The 18687-nt window shown below is 51.3% G+C and overlaps 1 protein-coding gene across 2 annotated transcripts; it reads left to right on the forward strand.

Moving 5' to 3' along the window:
- The first annotated feature begins 9895 nt into the window (after window positions 1–9895).
- SLC66A1 (solute carrier family 66 member 1) lies at window positions 9896–18578 on the forward strand. 2 transcript variants are annotated; one of them, XM_073656200.1, is made up of 8 exons: window positions 9896–10035; window positions 13565–13740; window positions 15445–15574; window positions 15654–15741; window positions 15810–15949; window positions 16071–16163; window positions 16476–16661; window positions 17499–18578. In XM_073656200.1, the coding sequence occupies exons 2-8, from the start codon at window positions 13574–13576 to the stop codon at window positions 17601–17603; spliced, it is 909 nt and encodes a 302-aa protein (XP_073512301.1). In that variant the 5' UTR covers window positions 9896–10035; window positions 13565–13573; the 3' UTR covers window positions 17604–18578. The 2 variants fall into 2 exon arrangements, with proteins under 2 accessions (XP_073512301.1, XP_073512302.1); XM_073656201.1 differs by having other exon boundaries at window positions 9917–10065.
- The last annotated feature ends 109 nt before the right edge of the window (window positions 18579–18687 follow it).

Raw genomic sequence — 18687 nt, forward strand, 5'->3', positions numbered from 1 at the left:
GTGCGGGGCGGCTCAAGAAATAAAGGAAAAAGTAATAAAAAAAAAAAGTTGTAAATCTTTAAATCTGACCCTTAAAGAGAAAAGTTCAATAAGACATCTGCAGAGAGAGGACATATAAACCGCACAGTGAATATATGGAACTATCAGTGAGAAAGAGAAAACTAATTAAAGTAGAGGAAGACAGAGATCTGACACTTCAACCTCTAGTGAAGTAGGAGCCCCTGTAGTGACAAGGTAATTACATCAAAGAAATACTTTGAGAAGAAGACAGCAAGTCTGAGAACTGTTTACGCAGAGGCGGAGAAGTACCTGGGATAGGGCTTCCTCTGATCAAAGGACTGTTCTGTTTTGTCTATGGGGTCCATATAGGAATATTGGGGTTTTAAATTGATCTGATATTTATGGGAGATATATTTTCATCATCGTAGTGAAGGGATGAACATAACGAATTCACTCACATCACTGTAAGGCCGGCCACATACCTCCAACTTAATATCGATGATGCTATCCATGCCATGTTTCATGTATATTGAATGGTAAAACCGAGATAGGAAACATAACCAAGATATCTCCCACCTGGGACCTCCAAGGGTGAAGATATCCTGAAAGTTGGGGCTCTCGTAATCTGCTAAAAGATCTAGGACATCCCACAATCAGCCCGCACATGAGCTCACCAAGGGGTGGTATGAGGGCGCAAACTTGATTAATAAAAACAGAGTTTGGGTTTTGGATTTTTGTCATTCCTGGAAGGTACAGCTTGCTGTGGTTCTGTCCGTCTTCCCAAAAGTAGAACCCCCCTCCGCTAAGCTCTGAGCCTTTTCCGTGACACAACTTTACTATTTTTCTCTTTTTATCCCCTTTATGTAATTGTATATATTGTATTGTTTTGTACCCACTTTGTAACAGCTTTGTATATTTTTTATAAACACTGCCTATCTTTCCAGATTAATTATAAAAAATGTAATATCTCTGTTCCTCTTGCTCTGTAAATAGCACCCCTGAAACTATACGCTACCTGTAACGGGTGTCCAATTGGCCTGTATAAACGATTGGTGTCGGCAGCTAGTGGTTACGTTTGTTATTGCTGAGCTGGCAGTGACCGTACTAGAGTATATATATATATGTATGTATGTTCCATGCGTTGGAATTGGAGGCGTATATACCATACGCTCACTGTTAGTTCCCCAATAACCGGCCTAGTAGTGGAAGCAGACGCGGCCTCGTCCATCACTCGTCAGTCAATTGTTTAATTCTCCTGATGATTGGAGGCAGCGGAGGGGCGCCCCCTGACAATTTGGTGGCAGCGGTGGGATATAGATCATTAGTGATCTGGTTTTAGCAATCATCCCTGTCACTAAAAACTTGCACGGTCCCTGCGAGGATTCTGTTCCCAGTTTTGAGGATTGGACTCAGTGTTTATTTTTACCTGGGACAATACTGCTCATGTAGCAATTACATTCCTCCATGGACCGGAGGTCCCAGCTGTGGGAGGTGTTCCTGCTTTACCTGACCATCTTCAGGGGTGTACCAGGGAAGACGCAGCTAGCCATCCACCTGGTGGACACAGAGAGTCACCCCCCAGTCCGCCAACCTGCATACTGTGTCTCCCTAGAGGTGCAAACGGACATCAAAAGGGAGAAAGACAAAATGTTATGCCTGGGGGTGATCCAAAATATTGTGGGCCTCACCTTTAGTCCTGGTCCCGATAAAGGATTGGACAACCCGTTTCTGTGTGAATTACAGGAGGCTAAATGCCATCACAGCCCTTGATGCTTACCCAATGCCACGCATCGATGAGCTGATGGATGGCTTAGGCGGTGCCTGGTACTTGATAATCATGGACCTGAGTCGAGGCTGGAGGCACAGGAGAAGTCCGCCTTCATCACCCCATTCGGACTGTATGAATCCCGCGTCATGCCCTTTGGCATGAGAAATGCTCCTGCCACTTTCCAGCGAATAGTCAACCAGATGCTCGAGGGACTAGAGAGGTTTGCTGTCTATTATCTAGACGACATTGCTGTCTTCAGTCCCACCTGGGAGGAACACCTGGGGCAGGTGCTAAGGCGTTTCTAGGGCGCTGGTTTGTCTCCCCCATATATCTCTGAACTAATCTCCCAATATTTCCCACCACATAATCTTCGGTCCTCCCAAGACCTCCTTCTGTCCTCCACAATCATATGTTCCTCACCCAATCGCCTCCAAGACTTCTCCCAAGTGTGACGATACAGTGTAAAATCGTAATTATGCCAGACATACTTTATTTACACAGACTATTGTTTGAATAATCCCGAATGTTAATTTAAAGAGCCCACTATGTAAATTGAATAACCTTTGTTGACCCTGTGGCTTATTGACTCACAAGACAAACTAAGCAAATTTATTAAATGCTCAAACAATGAGACATGAGGCTGCCCTTCCTCCCCAACCTGTGGTTGTGTACTTAAAAGGACATGTGTTTCTGTAGCAGTGAGACTTGGGACAGATAATCAAGGAGAAGCAAGAGGACACTCAGACTCTCTTCACACCATCAGCTTGGTAGTATGGCTTTACCCAAAGAGACACAGATTTGGATTCTACATGATTCTAGTCTAAGGGTATATAGCCCTGACTGGAAAGATATGGATCTGCTCCATTTAACCATCAGAGAGCCCATGGATACATTTGGGGAGACCAGGTTGGGACGATGAAGTCACCTGGCCCCATGGATATGTTGTTGGGGTTGCCAGGAGGGACCCACCGGTCGCCTGGAACCCATGGAGACATTCAGAGAAGCCAGATTGGGACCCGCCAGTCATCTGGCCCCATGGAAACTCTCAGATAGTCCAGGGTGGGACCCTTGGGTCTCCTGGCCTTTTACCTCGATGGACTGCTAGCTTCCTAAGCTTGCCACTACCTTCTGTCTGTGGGGGCCTGCCAGAAGCGGGGGGCCACTGGTTGAGGTAGTCGGCCCTGGAAGTCCCAAAGTCGCAGCTGTTCTATCCCAGGTGGGCGGAGCGGAAGGGTGAGACTGGGTAATGTTGCACCATCTTGGGTATTTGCAGGGACTGCTCTATGTGTTTATTGTCTGTTTGGTGTTTCAATAAAGTATTACCACACTGTTTTACCCTCACCCTGTGTTGTCTGAGTAGTGTTACACTCACGGAAGACCCCGGGTCTTCACACCAAGTATTCCCCATCCTGTAGAATTTTGTGGCCCAACACGTCCGATTATCCACCACATTCGAAACTTTCAAGTGGAGCTTGAAAACCCATCTCTTCAGAACAGCTTACAGCCTGCAATGACATGCAGCTGCCTCACCAACACCAGAGCTGCTGCCTCACCAACACCAGAGCTGCTGCCTCACCAACACCAGAGTTGCTGCCTCACCAACACCAGAGCTGCTGCCTCACCAACACCAGAGCTGCTGCCTCACCAACACCAGAGCTGCTGCCTCACCAACACCAGAGCTGCTGCCTCACCAACACCAGAGCTGCTGCCTCACCAACACCAGAGCTGCTGCCTCACCAACACCAGAGCTGCTGCCTCACCAACACCAGAGCTGTCGCCTCACCAACACCAGAGCTGTCGCCTCACCAGCACCAGACCTGCTGCCTCACCAACACCAGAGCTGCCTCCTCATCATCACCGAAGCAGCCACCCCCCAACACCAGAGTTGCTACCTCATCATCACAAGAGCTGTCGCCTCACCAACCCCAGAGCTGCCGCCTCACCAACACCGGAGCTGTCACCTCACCACCACCAGAGCTGCCACCTCACCAACACCAGAGCTATCGCCTTCCCAACACCAGAGCTGCCGCCTTCCCAACACCATAGCTACCGCTTCACCAACACCAGAGCAGCCAATCTCACCAACACCAGAGCGGTCCCCTCACCAACACCAGACCTGCTGCCTCACCAATACCAGAGCTGCCTCCTCATCATCACTGGAGCAGCCACCCCACCAACACCAGAGTTGCTACATCACTAACACCAGAGCTGCCGACTCACTAACACCAGAGCTGCCGACTCACTAACACCAGAGCTGTCTCCTCACCAACACCAGAGCTGTCGCCTCACCAACACCAGAGCTGCCGACTCACCAACACCAGAGCTGCCGACTCACCAACACCAGAGCTGCCGACTCACCAACACCAGAGATGTCTCCTCACCAACAGCAGAGCTGTCTCCTCACCAACAGCAGAGCTGTCGCCTCTCCAACAGCAGAGCTGTCGCCTCACCAACACCAGAGCTGTCGCCTCACCAACAGCAGAGCTGCCACCTCACCACCACCAGAGCTGCCGCCTCCCCAACACCAGAGCTGTCGCCTCCCCAACACCAGAGCTGCCACCTCACCATCATCAGAGCTGCCACCTCACCAACACCAGAGCTGTCGCCTCACCAACACCAGAGCTCACCAACACAAGAGCTGCCGCCTCACCAGCACAAGAGCTGCTGCATCACCAACACCAGAGCTGTCGCCTCACCAACACCAGAGCTGTCGCCTCACCAACATCAGAACTGCTGCCTCACCAACACCAGAGCTGTTGCCTCACCAACACCAGAGCTGTTGCCTCACCAACACCAGAGCTGTCGCCTCACCACCACCAGAGCTGCCGCCTCACCAACATCAGAGCTGTCACCTCACCACCACCAGAGCTGCCGCCTCACCAACACCAGATCTGCTGCCTCACTAACACCAGAGCTGCTTCCTCATCATCACCAGAGCTGTCGCCTCACCAACACCAGAGTTGCCGTCTCATCATCACCAGAGCTGCCGCCTCATCATTACCAAAGCTGTCGCCTCACCAACACCGGAGCTGTCTCCTCACAACCACCAGAGCTGCCACCTCCCCAACACCAGAGCTGTCGCCTCCCCAACACCAGAGCTGTCGCCTCCCCAACACCAGAGCTGCCACCTCACCAACACCAGAGCTGTTGCCTCATCAATACCAGAGCTGCCGCCTCACCAACACAAGAGCTGCCATCTCACCAACACCAGAGCTGTCGCCTCACCAACACCAGATCTGCTTCCTCATCATCACCAGAGATGTCGCCTCACCAACACCAGAGTTGCCGCCTCATCATCACCAGAGCTGCCGCCTCACCAACACCGGAGCGGTCACCTCACAACCATCAGAGCTGCCACCTCACCAACACCAGAGCTGTCGCCTCTCCAACACCAGAGCTGCTGCCTCACCGACACCAGAGCTGTCGCCTCACCAACACCGGAGCTGCCGCCTCACCAATACCAGAGCTGCCACCTCAACATCACAGGAGCTGTCGCCTCACCAACACCAAAGCTGTCGCCCTACCAACACCAGAGCTGCTGCCTCACCAACACCAGAGCTGCTGCCTCACCAACACCAGAGCTGCCGCCTCACCAACACCAGAGCTGCCGCCTCACCATCACCAGAGCTGCCACCTTACCAACACCAGAGCTGCCACCTTACCAACACCAGAGCTGCCGCCTCACCAACACCAGAGCTATCGCCTCACCAACACCAGAGCTGTCGCCTTACCAACACCAGAGCTGCCACCTCATCATCACCAGAGCAGCCAGCCCACCAAAACCAGAGCTGCCACCTCACCAACACCAGAGCTGCCACCTCACCAACACCAGAGCTGCCACCTCATCATCACCAGAGCTGCCAGCCCATCAACACCAGAGCTGCCACCTCACCACCACCAGACCTGCCGCCTCATCACCACCAGAGCTGCCACCTCATCACCACCAGAGCTGCCACCTCACCAATACCAGAGCTGCCGCCTCACCAACACCAGAGCTGTCACCTCATCACCAGAGCTGCCACCTCACCAATACCAGAGCTGTCGCCTTACCAACACCAGAGCTGCCACCTCATCATCACCAGAGCAGCCAGCCCACCAACACCAGAGCTGCCACCTCACCAACACCAGAGCTGCCACCTCATCATCACCAGAGCTGCCAGCCCACCAACACCAGAGCTGCCGCCTCACTAACACCAGACCTGCTGTCTTACCACCACCAGGGCTGCCACCTCACCAACACCAGAGCTGCCACCTCACCACCACCAGACCTGCCGCCTCACCAACACCAGAGCTGTCACCTCATCACCACCAGAGCTGCCACCTCACCAACACCAGAGCTGTCGCCTCACCAAGACCAGAGCTGCTGCCTCACCAACATCAGAGCTGCCGCCTCACCATCACCAGAGCTGCCACCTCACCAACACCAGAGCTGCCGCCTCACCAACACCAGCGCTTTCGCCTCACCAACACCAGAGCTGTCGCCTTACCAACACCAGAGCTGCCACCTCATCATCATCAGAGCTGCTGCCTCACCAACACCAGAGCTGCCACCTCATCATCAACAGAGCTGCCATCTCACAAACACCAGACCTGCCGCCTCATCATCACCAGAGCTGCCATCTCACAAACACCAGAGCTGCCGCCTCATCATCACCAGAGCTGCCATCTCACCAACACCAGAGCTGTCGCCTCACCAACACTGGAACACCACCTCACCAACACCAGACCTGTCGCCTCACCAACACCGGAGCGCCGCCTCACCAACACCAGAGCTGCTGCCTCACCAACACCAGAGCTGCCGCCTCATCATCAGAGCTGCCGCCTCACCATCACTAGAGCTGTCACCTCACCAACACCAGAGTTGCTGCCTCATCATCATCAGAGCTGCCACCTCACCAACACCAGAGCTGCCGCCTCACCAACACCAGAGTTGCTGCCTCACCAACACCGGAGATGCTGAGACCCCTGAACCTACTGTCTCCTTTTCCTTTACACTTTAAAATGTAAGTCCGCTGCGGCAGGGTCCTCTCCCCCCGTACCTGTCTGTCACTATTAGTTTGTTCATTGTAATTTATATTTGTATGTAACCTCACATGTAAAGCAATATGGAATCAATGGTGCTCTAAAAAATGTCAGATAGGCATGACGGAGGTGCAGTACCTCGGTCACCAGGTGGGTGGCGGAACTCTGAAGCCAGGTTGATGCTATCACCATCTGACTTACCCCCAAGACCAAGAAACAGATAATGTCCCTCTTAGGCTATGTTCACACATTGCGTTTTTTGATGCATTTTTTTTAAAGCTAATTTTAAGCTGCGTTTTACATTACCAGCAAAAGCTATGAGAGTTCAGAAATCTCATGACTGAATTGGAAAACTGATGCGTTTTTGCAAACTCCAGCATGTGTCTTTATTCAGCGTTTTTTCACCCGTAGAAAACAATGAGTAAGTGCAAAAATGCAGCAAAAAAAAAATGCAGGTGTCCGGTTTTACTGCGTTTTTGGTGCATAAAACTCAGTAAGTGGGATCATGTTTTTTTTTTTTTTTTTTGGGGGGGGGGGGCACTAAACTTTATCAGCATGCACAAGAGACAAATGAACCTGACTAAAAAGCAGCAAAACCTGCTTTTTGTAAGCGGCTTCTTTACCGCCAAGAGAGCAGATTCTGCCTGCAGAAAAAAAAAAATGCAACGTGTGAACATAGCCTTAGGTACGACAGGGTACTATAGGAAGTTCATCTCCAACTCTAGTGGCCTTGCTAAGTCTCTGATGGACCTCACTAAAAAGAAGCTACCGCAACCAGACAGCTGGACGGCAGTGAGTTGGCCTTCACGCTCTTTCCAGTTCCCCAGTTCTACAAGTCCCGGACGTCACCTGGGGAGATGGACTTCAGACACGATCTGTAAATCAGTCTTCCATGGGGGATGTGTCCTAGAGGAAAATTTAAATCCATAAAGACATCTCCAGAGAGGGGACGTATCACCCTCACATTGAATATATGGGATTAATTATAACTGTGGAAGTGAGAAAGAGCTGACACTTCAACCTCCATTGAAGTATGACCTCCTGCCATGAACAGGTAATTACCACAGGGGGATCTGATGAGAACCAGCCAACAAGCCTGGGATTCGTATACTCAGAGGCGGAGCAGTAAAGGGGTTTCCTCTGTTCAAAGGAATTATCTCTTTCTGGAGCCAGTGGTCAGTGATGAATATTGATGTTTTGCATCGATTTGATATTTATGGGAGATATATTTTCGGCATCATAGCGAAGGGACGAACTGAACGCATTCACTCACATCACCGTATTGCAGGCAGAACGCCTCCAACTTAATATCAGTCAGATGGATGATGTTATCCATGCCATGCTTCATCTGGGCAGCACGGTGGCTCAGTGGTTAGCACTGCAGCCTTGCAGCACTGGGGTCCTGGGGTCAAATCCCAAGTACATCTGCAAGGAGTTTGTATGTTCTCCCCGTGTTTGCATGGGTTTCCTCCAGTTTCCTCCCACACTCCAAAGATATACTGATAAGCAATATAGATTGTGAGCCCCCATGGGGACAGTGCTGATAATGTCAGTAAATTGTCTGAATTGTAAAGCGCTGCGGAATATGTTGGCGCTATATAAAATAAATAATAATCTCTATAGAAAGGTTGAAATTGCAATAGGAACATGACAATATCTCTCGCCTGGGACCTCCAGGGGAGAAGATATCCTGAAAGTTGGGGATCTCATAAACTTCTAAAAGACCTAGCACATTTCACAATCAGCCCTTTTTATTTTATGTAATTGTATATACCGTATTGTTTTGTTCCAATTTAGTATCATCTTTGTATATTTTTTATAAACACTGCCTTTCTTTCTGGATTAACTATATAAAATGTAATAGCTCTGTTCCTCTTTCTCTGTAAATCGCACCCCTGAAGCCATACGCTACCTGTAACGGGTGTCCAATCGGCTCGTATAGAAGATTGGTGGTGGCAGCTAGCATAGCTCACAACCCGTCCCGTCACAGCTTCTATACTCACTTCATCGCTCACTAGCTCCCTTCCCTCGGGGGTGGGGCTGCTCTCTGCTCAGTGCATAAATTAAATTATATATTCACTGCTTCCCCGTCCTGTGATTGGGCCTTCTTCCTGGGACTAAAACTCCATCTCCGTGTTTGCAGGCTGTTGCTCTATCCAGGAGCCACAGCCCACTATGATGTAGATAGGAGAATTTGGTAATCTTGGCCTGTATTGCAGGCAATGAACCCAGAAGCAGATTCTGCATGTCCATAGAGATACATTTCATATATAACAATGTATTTCTATGGTCCCTGTATACTGAGGTGAAGAAAAATATATTTTTTTGTTCCTATAAAAGTAGTAAAAATAATAAGCAATTACAAAATTGAAATTTTTTTTTTGTTCTGTGAGTTTCCCCAGGTCTCGAACCCACAACCTTAACATTACAGGCAGGTGCTTAAAGGGGTTGTCCACTACTAGGCCTCCCGTGCCGGCGCGGTGTCAGCACTCGCAGTCCCGGAGCTCTGGTGCGGTGGAATGACATTTGGTGCCCGGCGACCAATCAGCGCTGGCGTCACTGGCCCCGCCTTGGTACGGATTCAACATGAAGAGGAAGTCAGTAGCGTAGCGAAAATGCAGCCTCATCCATCACTCGTCAGCCAACTGTGTAATTGTCCTGACGATCAGTGGCAGCGGTGGGATCTGCGTTATCCCTCCGGTGTAGAGAAAAAACACAAAAAAATTAAATACCCCCCCCCCCCTCCCCTCAACAAAGTTTAAAAAAGTTATTGCTCTCAGGAAACAGCGACACAAAGTCTTTTTTTTTAAGTAAATTTCTGTTTTGTTTTGGCCGCAGAGAAAGGGTTAAAGTGTGGAGAGGTCAAGAGAGAGGGCGCCGACTACAGGAGGCTGCAGACGGGGCAGTAACCTAGGAGACCATGTGTAGAGGGGAGGGGGAGACTGTGTACCCGTCCCCCCCCTCTGCTGACCATGGTATCAGCCCTCCGGCAGAAGCTTCTATAGGAGTACGGGGGAAACCAAGTGAGGAAACGGGGAGGTCAGTGCTGATCTGACAGAACGGAGGAAACAAGGTGGAACCCCACCCCCTCCATTCCGCAGTGATGAGGTCACCGCTGGAGGGGCGGGGCCAGAGCTGGAGTCATGTGACGTCCGCGGGTCATGTGACCAGACGAAGAGGAAAACAAAAGGGAAATCAGCCGGTGAGAGACAGAGACAGAGAGAAGGAAGAGGAACGGCGCAGAGGTACAGAGACCCCCGATATACAGCGCAGAGGTACAGAGACCCCCCCGATATATGGTGCAGAGGCCCCCTAATATATAGCACAGAGACCCCCGATATACAGCGCAGAGGCCCCCTAATATACAGCACAGAGACCCCTATATACAACACAGAGGTAAGAGACCCCCTAATATACAGCACAGAGACCCCCGATATACAGCGCAGAGACCCCCTAATATACAGCACAGAGACCCCTATATACAACACAGAGGTAAGAGACCCCCTAATATACAGCACAGAGACCCCCGATATACAGCGCAGAGACCCCCTAATATACAGCACAGAGACCCCTATATACAACACAGAGGTAAGAGACCCCCTAATATACAGCGCAGAGACCCCCTAATATACAGCACAGAGACCCCTATATACAACACAGAGGTAAGAGACCCCCTAATATACAGCGCAGAGACCCCTATATACAGTGCAGAGGTACAGAGATCCCCCAATATACAGCGCAGAGGTGCAGAGACCCCCCCGATATACAGCGCAGAGGTGCAGAGACCCCCCCCGATATACAGTGCAGAGACCCCTATATACAGTGCAGAGGTACAGAGACCCCCCCGATATATGGTGCAGAGGCCCCCTAATATATAGCACAGAGACCCCCGATATACAGCGCAGAGACCCCTATATACAACACAGAGGTAAGAGACCCCCTAATATACAGCACAGAGACCCCCGATATACAGCGCAGAGACCCCCTAATATACAGCACAGAGACCCCTATATACAACACAGAGGTAAGAGACCCCCTAATATACAGCGCAGAGACCCCTATATACAGTGCAGAGGTACAGAGATCCCCCAATATACAGCGCAGAGGTACAGAGACCCCCCCCGATATATGGTGCAGAGGCCCCCTAATATATAGCACAGAGACCCCTAATATACAGCACAGAGACCCCTATATACAACACAGAGGTAAGAGACCCCCTAATATACAGCACAGAGACCCCCGATATACAGCGCAGAGACCCCCTAATATACAGCACAGAGACCCCTATATACAACACAGAGGTAAGAGACCCCCTAATATACAGCGCAGAGACCCCCTAATATACAGCACAGAGACCCCTATATACAACACAGAGGTAAGAGACCCCCTAATATACAGCGCAGAGACCCCTATATACAGTGCAGAGGTACAGAGATCCCCCAATATACAGCGCAGAGGTGCAGAGACCCCCCCCGATATACAGCGCAGAGGTGCAGAGACCCCCCCCGATATACAGCGCAGAGGTGCAGAGACCCCCCCCGATATACAGCGCAGAGACCCCTATATACAGTGCAGAGGTACAGAGATCCCCCAATATACAGCGCAGAGGTGCAGAGACCCCCCCGATATACAGCGCAGAGGTGCAGAGACCCCCCCCGATATACAGCGCAGAGACCCCTATATACAGTGCAGAGGTACAGAGATCCCCCAATATACAGCGCAGAGGTGCAGACCCCCCCCGATATACAGCGCAGAGGTGCAGAGACCCCCCCGATATACAGCGCAGAGGTTTAGAGACCGCCCCCCGATATACAGCGCAGATGTGCAGAGACCCCGCCCCGATATACAGTGCAGAGGTACAGAGACCCCCCCCCGATATACAGTGCAGAGGTGCAGAGACCCCCCCCCGATATACAGTGCAGAGGTGCAGAGACCCCCCTCGATATACAGTGCAGAGGTGCAGAGACCCCCCCGATATACAGCGCAGAGGTACAGAGACCCCCCCGATATATGGTGCAGAGGCCCCCTAATATATAGCACAGAGACCCCCGATATACAGCGCAGAGGCCCCCTAATATACAGCACAGAGACCCCCTAATATACAGCACAGAGACCCCCGATATACAGCGCAGAGGCCCCCTAATATACAGCACAGAGACCCCTATATACAACACAGAGGTAAGAGACCCCCTAATATACAGCGCAGAGACCCCTATATACAGCGCAGAGGTACAGAGACCCCCCCAATATACAGCGCAGAGGTGCAGAGACCCCCCCGATATACAGCGCAGAGGTGCAGAGACCCCGCCCGATATACAGCGCAGAGACCCCTATATACAGTGCAGAGGTACAGAGATCCCCCAATATACAGCGCAGAGGTGCAGACCCCCCCCTGATATACAGCGCAGAGGTACAGAGACCCCCCCGATATACAGCGCAGAGGTACAGAGACCCCCCCGATATACAGCGCAGAGGTTTAGAGACCCCCCCCGATATACAGCGCAGAGGTTTAGAGACCCCCCGATATACAGCGCAGAGGTTTAGAGACCCCCCCGATATACAGCGCAGAGGTTTAGAGACCCCCCCCATATACAGCGCAGAGGTGCAGAGACCCCCCCCGATATACAGCGCAGAGGTTTAGAGACACCCCCCCGATATACAGCGCAGATGTGCAGAGACCCCGCCCCGATATACAGTGCAGAGGTGCAGAGACCCCCCTGATATACAGCTCAGAGGTGCAGAGACCCCCCCCCGATATACAACGCAGAGGTGCAGAGACCCCCCCTCAGTATACAGCGCAGAGGTGCCGAGACCCCCCCCCCATATACAGCGCAGAGGTGCAGAGACCCCGCCCCGATATACAGCGCAGAGGTGCAGAGACCCCCCCCGGTATACAGCGCAGAGGTGCAGACCCCCCCCCCAATATACAGCGCAGAGGTGCAGAGACCCCCCCCCCAATATACAGCGCAGAGGTGCAGAGACCCCCCCCGATATACAGCGCAGAGGTGCAGAGACCCCCCCCGATATACAGCGCAGAGGTGCAGAGACCCCCCCCGATATACAGCGCAGAGGTGCAGAGACCCCGCCCCGATATACAGCGCAGAGGCCCCCTAATATACAGCACAGAGACCCCTATATACAACACAGAGGTAAGAGACCCCCTAATATACAGCGCAGAGACCCCTATATACAGTGCAGAGGTACAGAGATCCCCCGATATACAGCGCAGAGGTGCAGAGACCCCCCCGATATACAGCGCAGAGGTGCAGAGACCCCCCCGATATACAGCGCAGAGGTGCAGAGACCCCCCCCGATATACAGCACAGAGGTGCAGAGACCGCCTCTGGATATACAGCGTAGAGGTGCAGAGACCCCCCGATATACAGTGCAGAGGTGCAGAGACCTCCCCCGATATACAGTGCAGAGGTGCAGAGACCTCCCCCGATATACAGCGCAGAGGTGCAGAGACCCCGCCCCGATATACAGCGCAGAGGTGCAGAGACCCCCCCCCATATACAGTGCAGAGGTGCAGAGACCCCCTCCGGATATACAGCGCAGAGTTGCAGAGACCCACCCGATATACAGCGCAGAGTTGCAGAGACCCCCACGATCTCATGGACCTCGGCTGCGGGACGTCTTCAGGCTTTATCCTGCAGTCGCATCCAGAGCTGCGCTCAAAATTCTGCTTGAGGGGAACCAGCAGGGTTGTGCTTGCAGCTCTGGGTGTGAGTGGAGCGGCTGTGATGTATGAGGATGGTCCCCGCTCTCTTTCAGGGGGGCAGCATGTGGGCGCTGGGGAAACCTTCTCCCCCCCAGAACTTCTCGGACTGTGTGAACGGCTCGGCCTGGGTGTGGAGCGCGTTCAACGAGTGTGCGGCCGATGGACGGGACTTCGCCAGCATCTACCTTGGCCTCTTCTCCATCTTGTGCTTCGTTGCTGCTTCCTTCCCGTGAGTATATATATATATATATCCATTAGTCAGGGTGTTGGGTTTGTGCTGAGGACGTGGATGACTCAGGAGCTGACGCCGAGCTTCTCCGACCACGACGTCCTGTGTGCGCCGCTGACCCAGCGATGTCCCTGACCACAGTATCCTGCCCTGCAGCAGCTCATCCAGAGCCGCCTGGTTCATGATTAATCGGGAGAAAGCATTGTGTTACAGTTTCTACTGCTGCTCATCCAGGGCCTCCTGGTTCATGAGTAAGGGCTCATCCCCATCTGCGTTAATAAAATTGGTCCGATGTTGATCCTGAACAGTCGGTCGAGTGTCGCGCGAGCACAATGCGATTTTACCATCAGCTTTTATATAGAGAGTTTTCTAAGTAAATATGCGTGTCCAGCTTACTGTACATGTATTTAAGTAATAAATTAAAAAAAAAAAAATGGCGTGGGGTCCCCCCTTATTTTTGTTAACCAGCTGGGGAAAAGCAGACAGCTGGGGCTGATGTTTATAGCCTGGAAGGGGGAAATACACATGGAGCTTCCCAGTCTGTTAATATCAGCTCACAGCTGTATACTTAGCCTATACTGGTTACTAAAATGGGGGACTCCAAAAAAAAAAATGACGTGGTGTCCCCTCCTATAATTAATAACCAGCAAAGGCTAGGCAGAAAGCTGAGGGCTGATATTAAAAGCCAGGGAAGGGACCATGGATATTGGCCCCCTCCCAGACTAATAACACCTGCCCTCAGCTGCCCCAGAAATGACGCATCCATAAGATAGCGCATAGTCTCCGCTCTTAGCCTATACTGGTTACTAAAATCGGGGACTCCAAAAAAAAATGACGTAGTGTCCCCTCCTATAATTAATAACCAGCAAAGGCTAGGCAGACAGCTGAGGGCTGATATTAAAAGCCAGGGAAGGGACCATGGATATTGGCCCCCTCCCAGACTAATAACACCAGCTCTCAGCTGCCCCAGAAATGGCGCATCCATAAGATGGCGCATAGTCTCCGCTTTTCCCACTTGCCCTGGTGCGGTGGCAGTGGGGTAATAGTATTGGGGTCAGCTTTGAATTGGCAGCTGGCATCAAGCCCAGGGGTTAGTAATGGAGCGGCGTTTATAACCCCATTGTCAGATTGTAAAAAATACAGAATAAAGTCCTTTAATAGAAATAAAGACACAGACCCCACCCCCACCTTCTTTTACCCATCTATTATGGAAAAAGAAAAAATAATAATCCACCATGTCCCTCACCTGTGCAACGAGAAGATAATATTCCATTTGTCCCTTGACGAGCCTAGCTCTGCTACATCTAGAGCAGTGGCATGATGCGACCATCCAGCCTGCCAATATTCATGGCCCCTTCCCAGCCTGTTAATATCAGCTTGCAGCTGTCTGCCTAGCCTTTGCTGGTTATTAATTATAGAGGGACCCCTGGTCATTTCTTTTTTTTTTGGGGGGGGGGGGGTCCCCCATTTTAATAACCAGTACAGGCGAAGTATACAGCTGTGAGCTGATAATAATAGCCTGGGAAGCTCCATGTTTATTACCCCCTTCTTAGACTATAAACATCCGCCCCAGCTGTCTGCTTTTTCTCAGCTGGTTAAGAATAATAGCGTTGTGTGCACATTCAGGGTCTCTGGAAAGTAGTGTGGCCCACCCCCGGTCCGCCCTGCTGCACAATAATGGCCGCCGGTCTCCTCTCTTCTCAGACAATATGTCCAGTCCTGTAGGACGGGGAACATGGACCAGGCGCTGTCCATCTGGTTCCTGCTGGGGTGGCTGGCCGGAGACTCCTGTAACTTTGTGGGGGCGTTCCTGTCCCATCAGCTGCCCATCCAGGTGAGTGTCACCCCTCTACGCTCCTGTGAGCGGACCCCCGTGAGCGGACCCCCGGCGTCACCTCTCCTCTCCTCCGCAGACGTACACGGCGGTGTATTACGTGCTGGCCGACCTCCTCATGCTCTCTCTGTACATTTACTACAAGCTCCGGAACCGGGGGCCGAGCGGTGAGTGGTGGCACATTGGAGCGGGGGGCTCGCGGACCCCCTGTAATCACTTCGACTCTCCTTTACAGCCGCTCTCAGGATAAACGCTGTCTGCGGATTGGCTCTGCTCGGCTCTGCCTCTCTGCTGCCCCTGCTGGGCGGTTCTGCTCCGGCCGACGGCTCCGCCATGGTGAGCGCCAGGCGCCTGCTGTCCACCGACAGGGAGGAGGTGAGTGACAGACGCTTCACTTAAAGGGACGGCGTCAATAATTGTACCGTATTCTGCAACTTCCTTCTTGCTGTCAGTGAATGGAAACACTCGGCTCCATGTTGACGTTTGTATATTTCAGCCTTTCAGCACCCAGGAGATCGTGGGATGTGCGATCGGATCCGTCTCCTCCATGTTCTACCTCGGCTCCCGGGTCCCGCAGATCGTCACTAATGTAAGCCCTCCTGCGGGGGGCTCGTGTCCGGAGGTCACGGGGGGTGGGGGGTTATGGGGCGTCCCTGGTTGGTTGTTACACTTGGGTGATACATTGTAACAATCGGGACAGGATTGAGGTTTGTGCTGCTTGTGTTTTAACCAGAGACTGATACAATGTAACAAACCCTCAGCTGTATAAAAATGACAAGGAAAGGATTGGTTGTCAGTCTGTGAATGAAAAACAAGACTGGTTCTATTCACTGACGGCGAGCGGAGAAGGTGGGAAACATGAAGTATATGGGGAAGTTACTGGACTTTCTGGTGTTTGTAGTTCCGGAGACGATCGACTGAAGGGCTGGCGCTGTCCCTCTTCTGTATGGTGATTGTGGGCAACCTGACGTACGGCCTCAGCATCCTCCTGAAGAACCCGGACCACGGCCAGGCCGAGGCCAACTACATCCTGCACCACCTGTCCTGGCTGGTCGGGAGCCTGGGCGTCATGTGCCTGGATGTCGTCGTATCCTTTGTCCTGCCTGCAGGGTACAGCTGGGTGGTGAGCGCCTCCCAGAGGCCGGGGACAGGATGCACAGGTGGGTGGTGGGCGCCTCCCTGAAGCCAGGGACAGGATGCACAGGTGGGCGCCTCCCCGAGGCCGGGGACAGGATGCACAGGTGGGCGCCTCCCCGAAGCCAGGGACAGGATGCACAGGTGGGCGCCTCCCCGAGGCCGGGGACAGGATGCACAGGTGGGCGCCTCCCCGAGGCCGGGGACAGGATGCACAGGTGGGCGCCTCCCCGAGGCCGGGGACAGGATGCACAGGTGGGCGCCTCCCCGAGGCCGGGGACAGGATGCACAGGTGGGCGCCTCCCCGAGGCCGGGGACAGGATGCACAGGGGGGCGCCTCCCCGAGGCCGGGGACAGGATGCACAGGTGGGCGCCTCCCTGAGGCCGGGGACAGACGTCTCACTGTAGGTGCTTCCCCACAGTCCTGCCTATGCATCACACTCAGCTATATGTCCTTCATATATTCTCCTGTACAGACTTTAGGTGATGGGTTACTTAGCTGTGGGGCCCGTGTGACTTCTCTGGGGCCCCACAGCTATCACATGCTACTTCTAGGATTACATTCCTTTTGGGCTCTTGAAGCCTCCATTCCCCTCGTTGAGCACATTCTGAAAACTTTTAAAACTCAAGTTACCTGTTCGTACCACCAGAGGGCGTACTGTACAGACTCCAATTAATCTTATATAGCAGAAGCTAAGAGTGCCCCCTCTGGTGGCAATTAACAGAAACTGTTCACAAAAAAGTTCATAAACTTAAAGAAATTGTACTTTTTTTCTTGACTCCTGAGCAGATAATTACCCAATTCTTTGCGTTTGGTGTGAAAAATTCTAACGGTTCTACAGCCCAAGAACAGGAACCACTCCTGCCGTCAGACAAAGGGGGCTTCTCTGCCTGAGGACCGAGCTTTCTCCCTGTTTACAGACCCTCATCTTCCTCGATGATCTTCATTACCATTGTTTTTTTTAAATAGACATTTTAGACTTATTTAACCCTTTCATAGTCACCTGCATCGGAATCTCCAGTGCCATATTTTTAGGAATTTTTTTTTAACTTTATTATGGACCATTTGTTTAATTTAGTAGCAAATATATATTGTGTATATATATATATATAAATTTTTTTATAATTTGTGATGTCGACCTCTGGAGGTCACACAAGGGAATATTTAAAATATTACCGTGATTTTTACAGGGGTGCAGAGGCGGCGACTGCTTTATGGCCGTTCTCTCAGGAAGACACGGAAGGGGAAAATGACCAATTTATGAGACGTGATGATTCCCGGACCCCCGCGCTCCGCTGCTAGGATAAAAGGGATTTAATCACATTTTAAAAGGAAAAAAATAAAAATAATTCTATAGAAATGTGACAAATCCATAAGAATTAACAGTTCAATAGAAAGTCCTTTTATCTGGCATCCGGTAATCTGACACTGCAGGAACAAAACTGGACCAGAAAACCAGCGGATCCCATGATCCAGAAGGTCCAATCTGACACTTAAAAAATCTCAGCGTTGCAAGATTAACCCCTTATGCAATGAGCCCCATCATCTATGTGATTAAAGGTAAGGGGGGTCACAATTAGCATCCCTGATATTGGGGTATTGATGGCACTTATCTCCACCTTATTCAATGGGCCGGAGCCACGGACAGGCCTGATACAGTGTAATATAGGGGTAGTAATCTGACCACGTGGTCAATCCCCTATAGGGACCAAAAATTGGTAATTTAATAAATTTATAAAAAAAAAAAAACTAAAAAAAAATAAAAAATCCATCTATGTAATATTGGAAAGGTATAAATGAGCAGATTTAATATTAAGTCTGTATTGATCCATAAAAGAAAAAAGTAAATGTCCAAAAACAAAAATAATATTTTTTGTTCTTTCCACCTTGGAATAAAAGTGATTAAAAAAAAAAAAGTGAAGTTGTGGATGTAAACATTTATAATTGTAAAGTGCTGCAGAATATGTTGGTGCTATAA

The sequence above is a fragment of the Phyllobates terribilis genome, unplaced genomic scaffold (assembly GCF_046119375.1).
Source record: "Phyllobates terribilis strain yellow unplaced genomic scaffold, ASM4611937v1 Scaffold_12__6_contigs__length_324123572, whole genome shotgun sequence".
NCBI classification, from domain to species: domain Eukaryota; kingdom Metazoa; phylum Chordata; class Amphibia; order Anura; family Dendrobatidae; genus Phyllobates; species Phyllobates terribilis.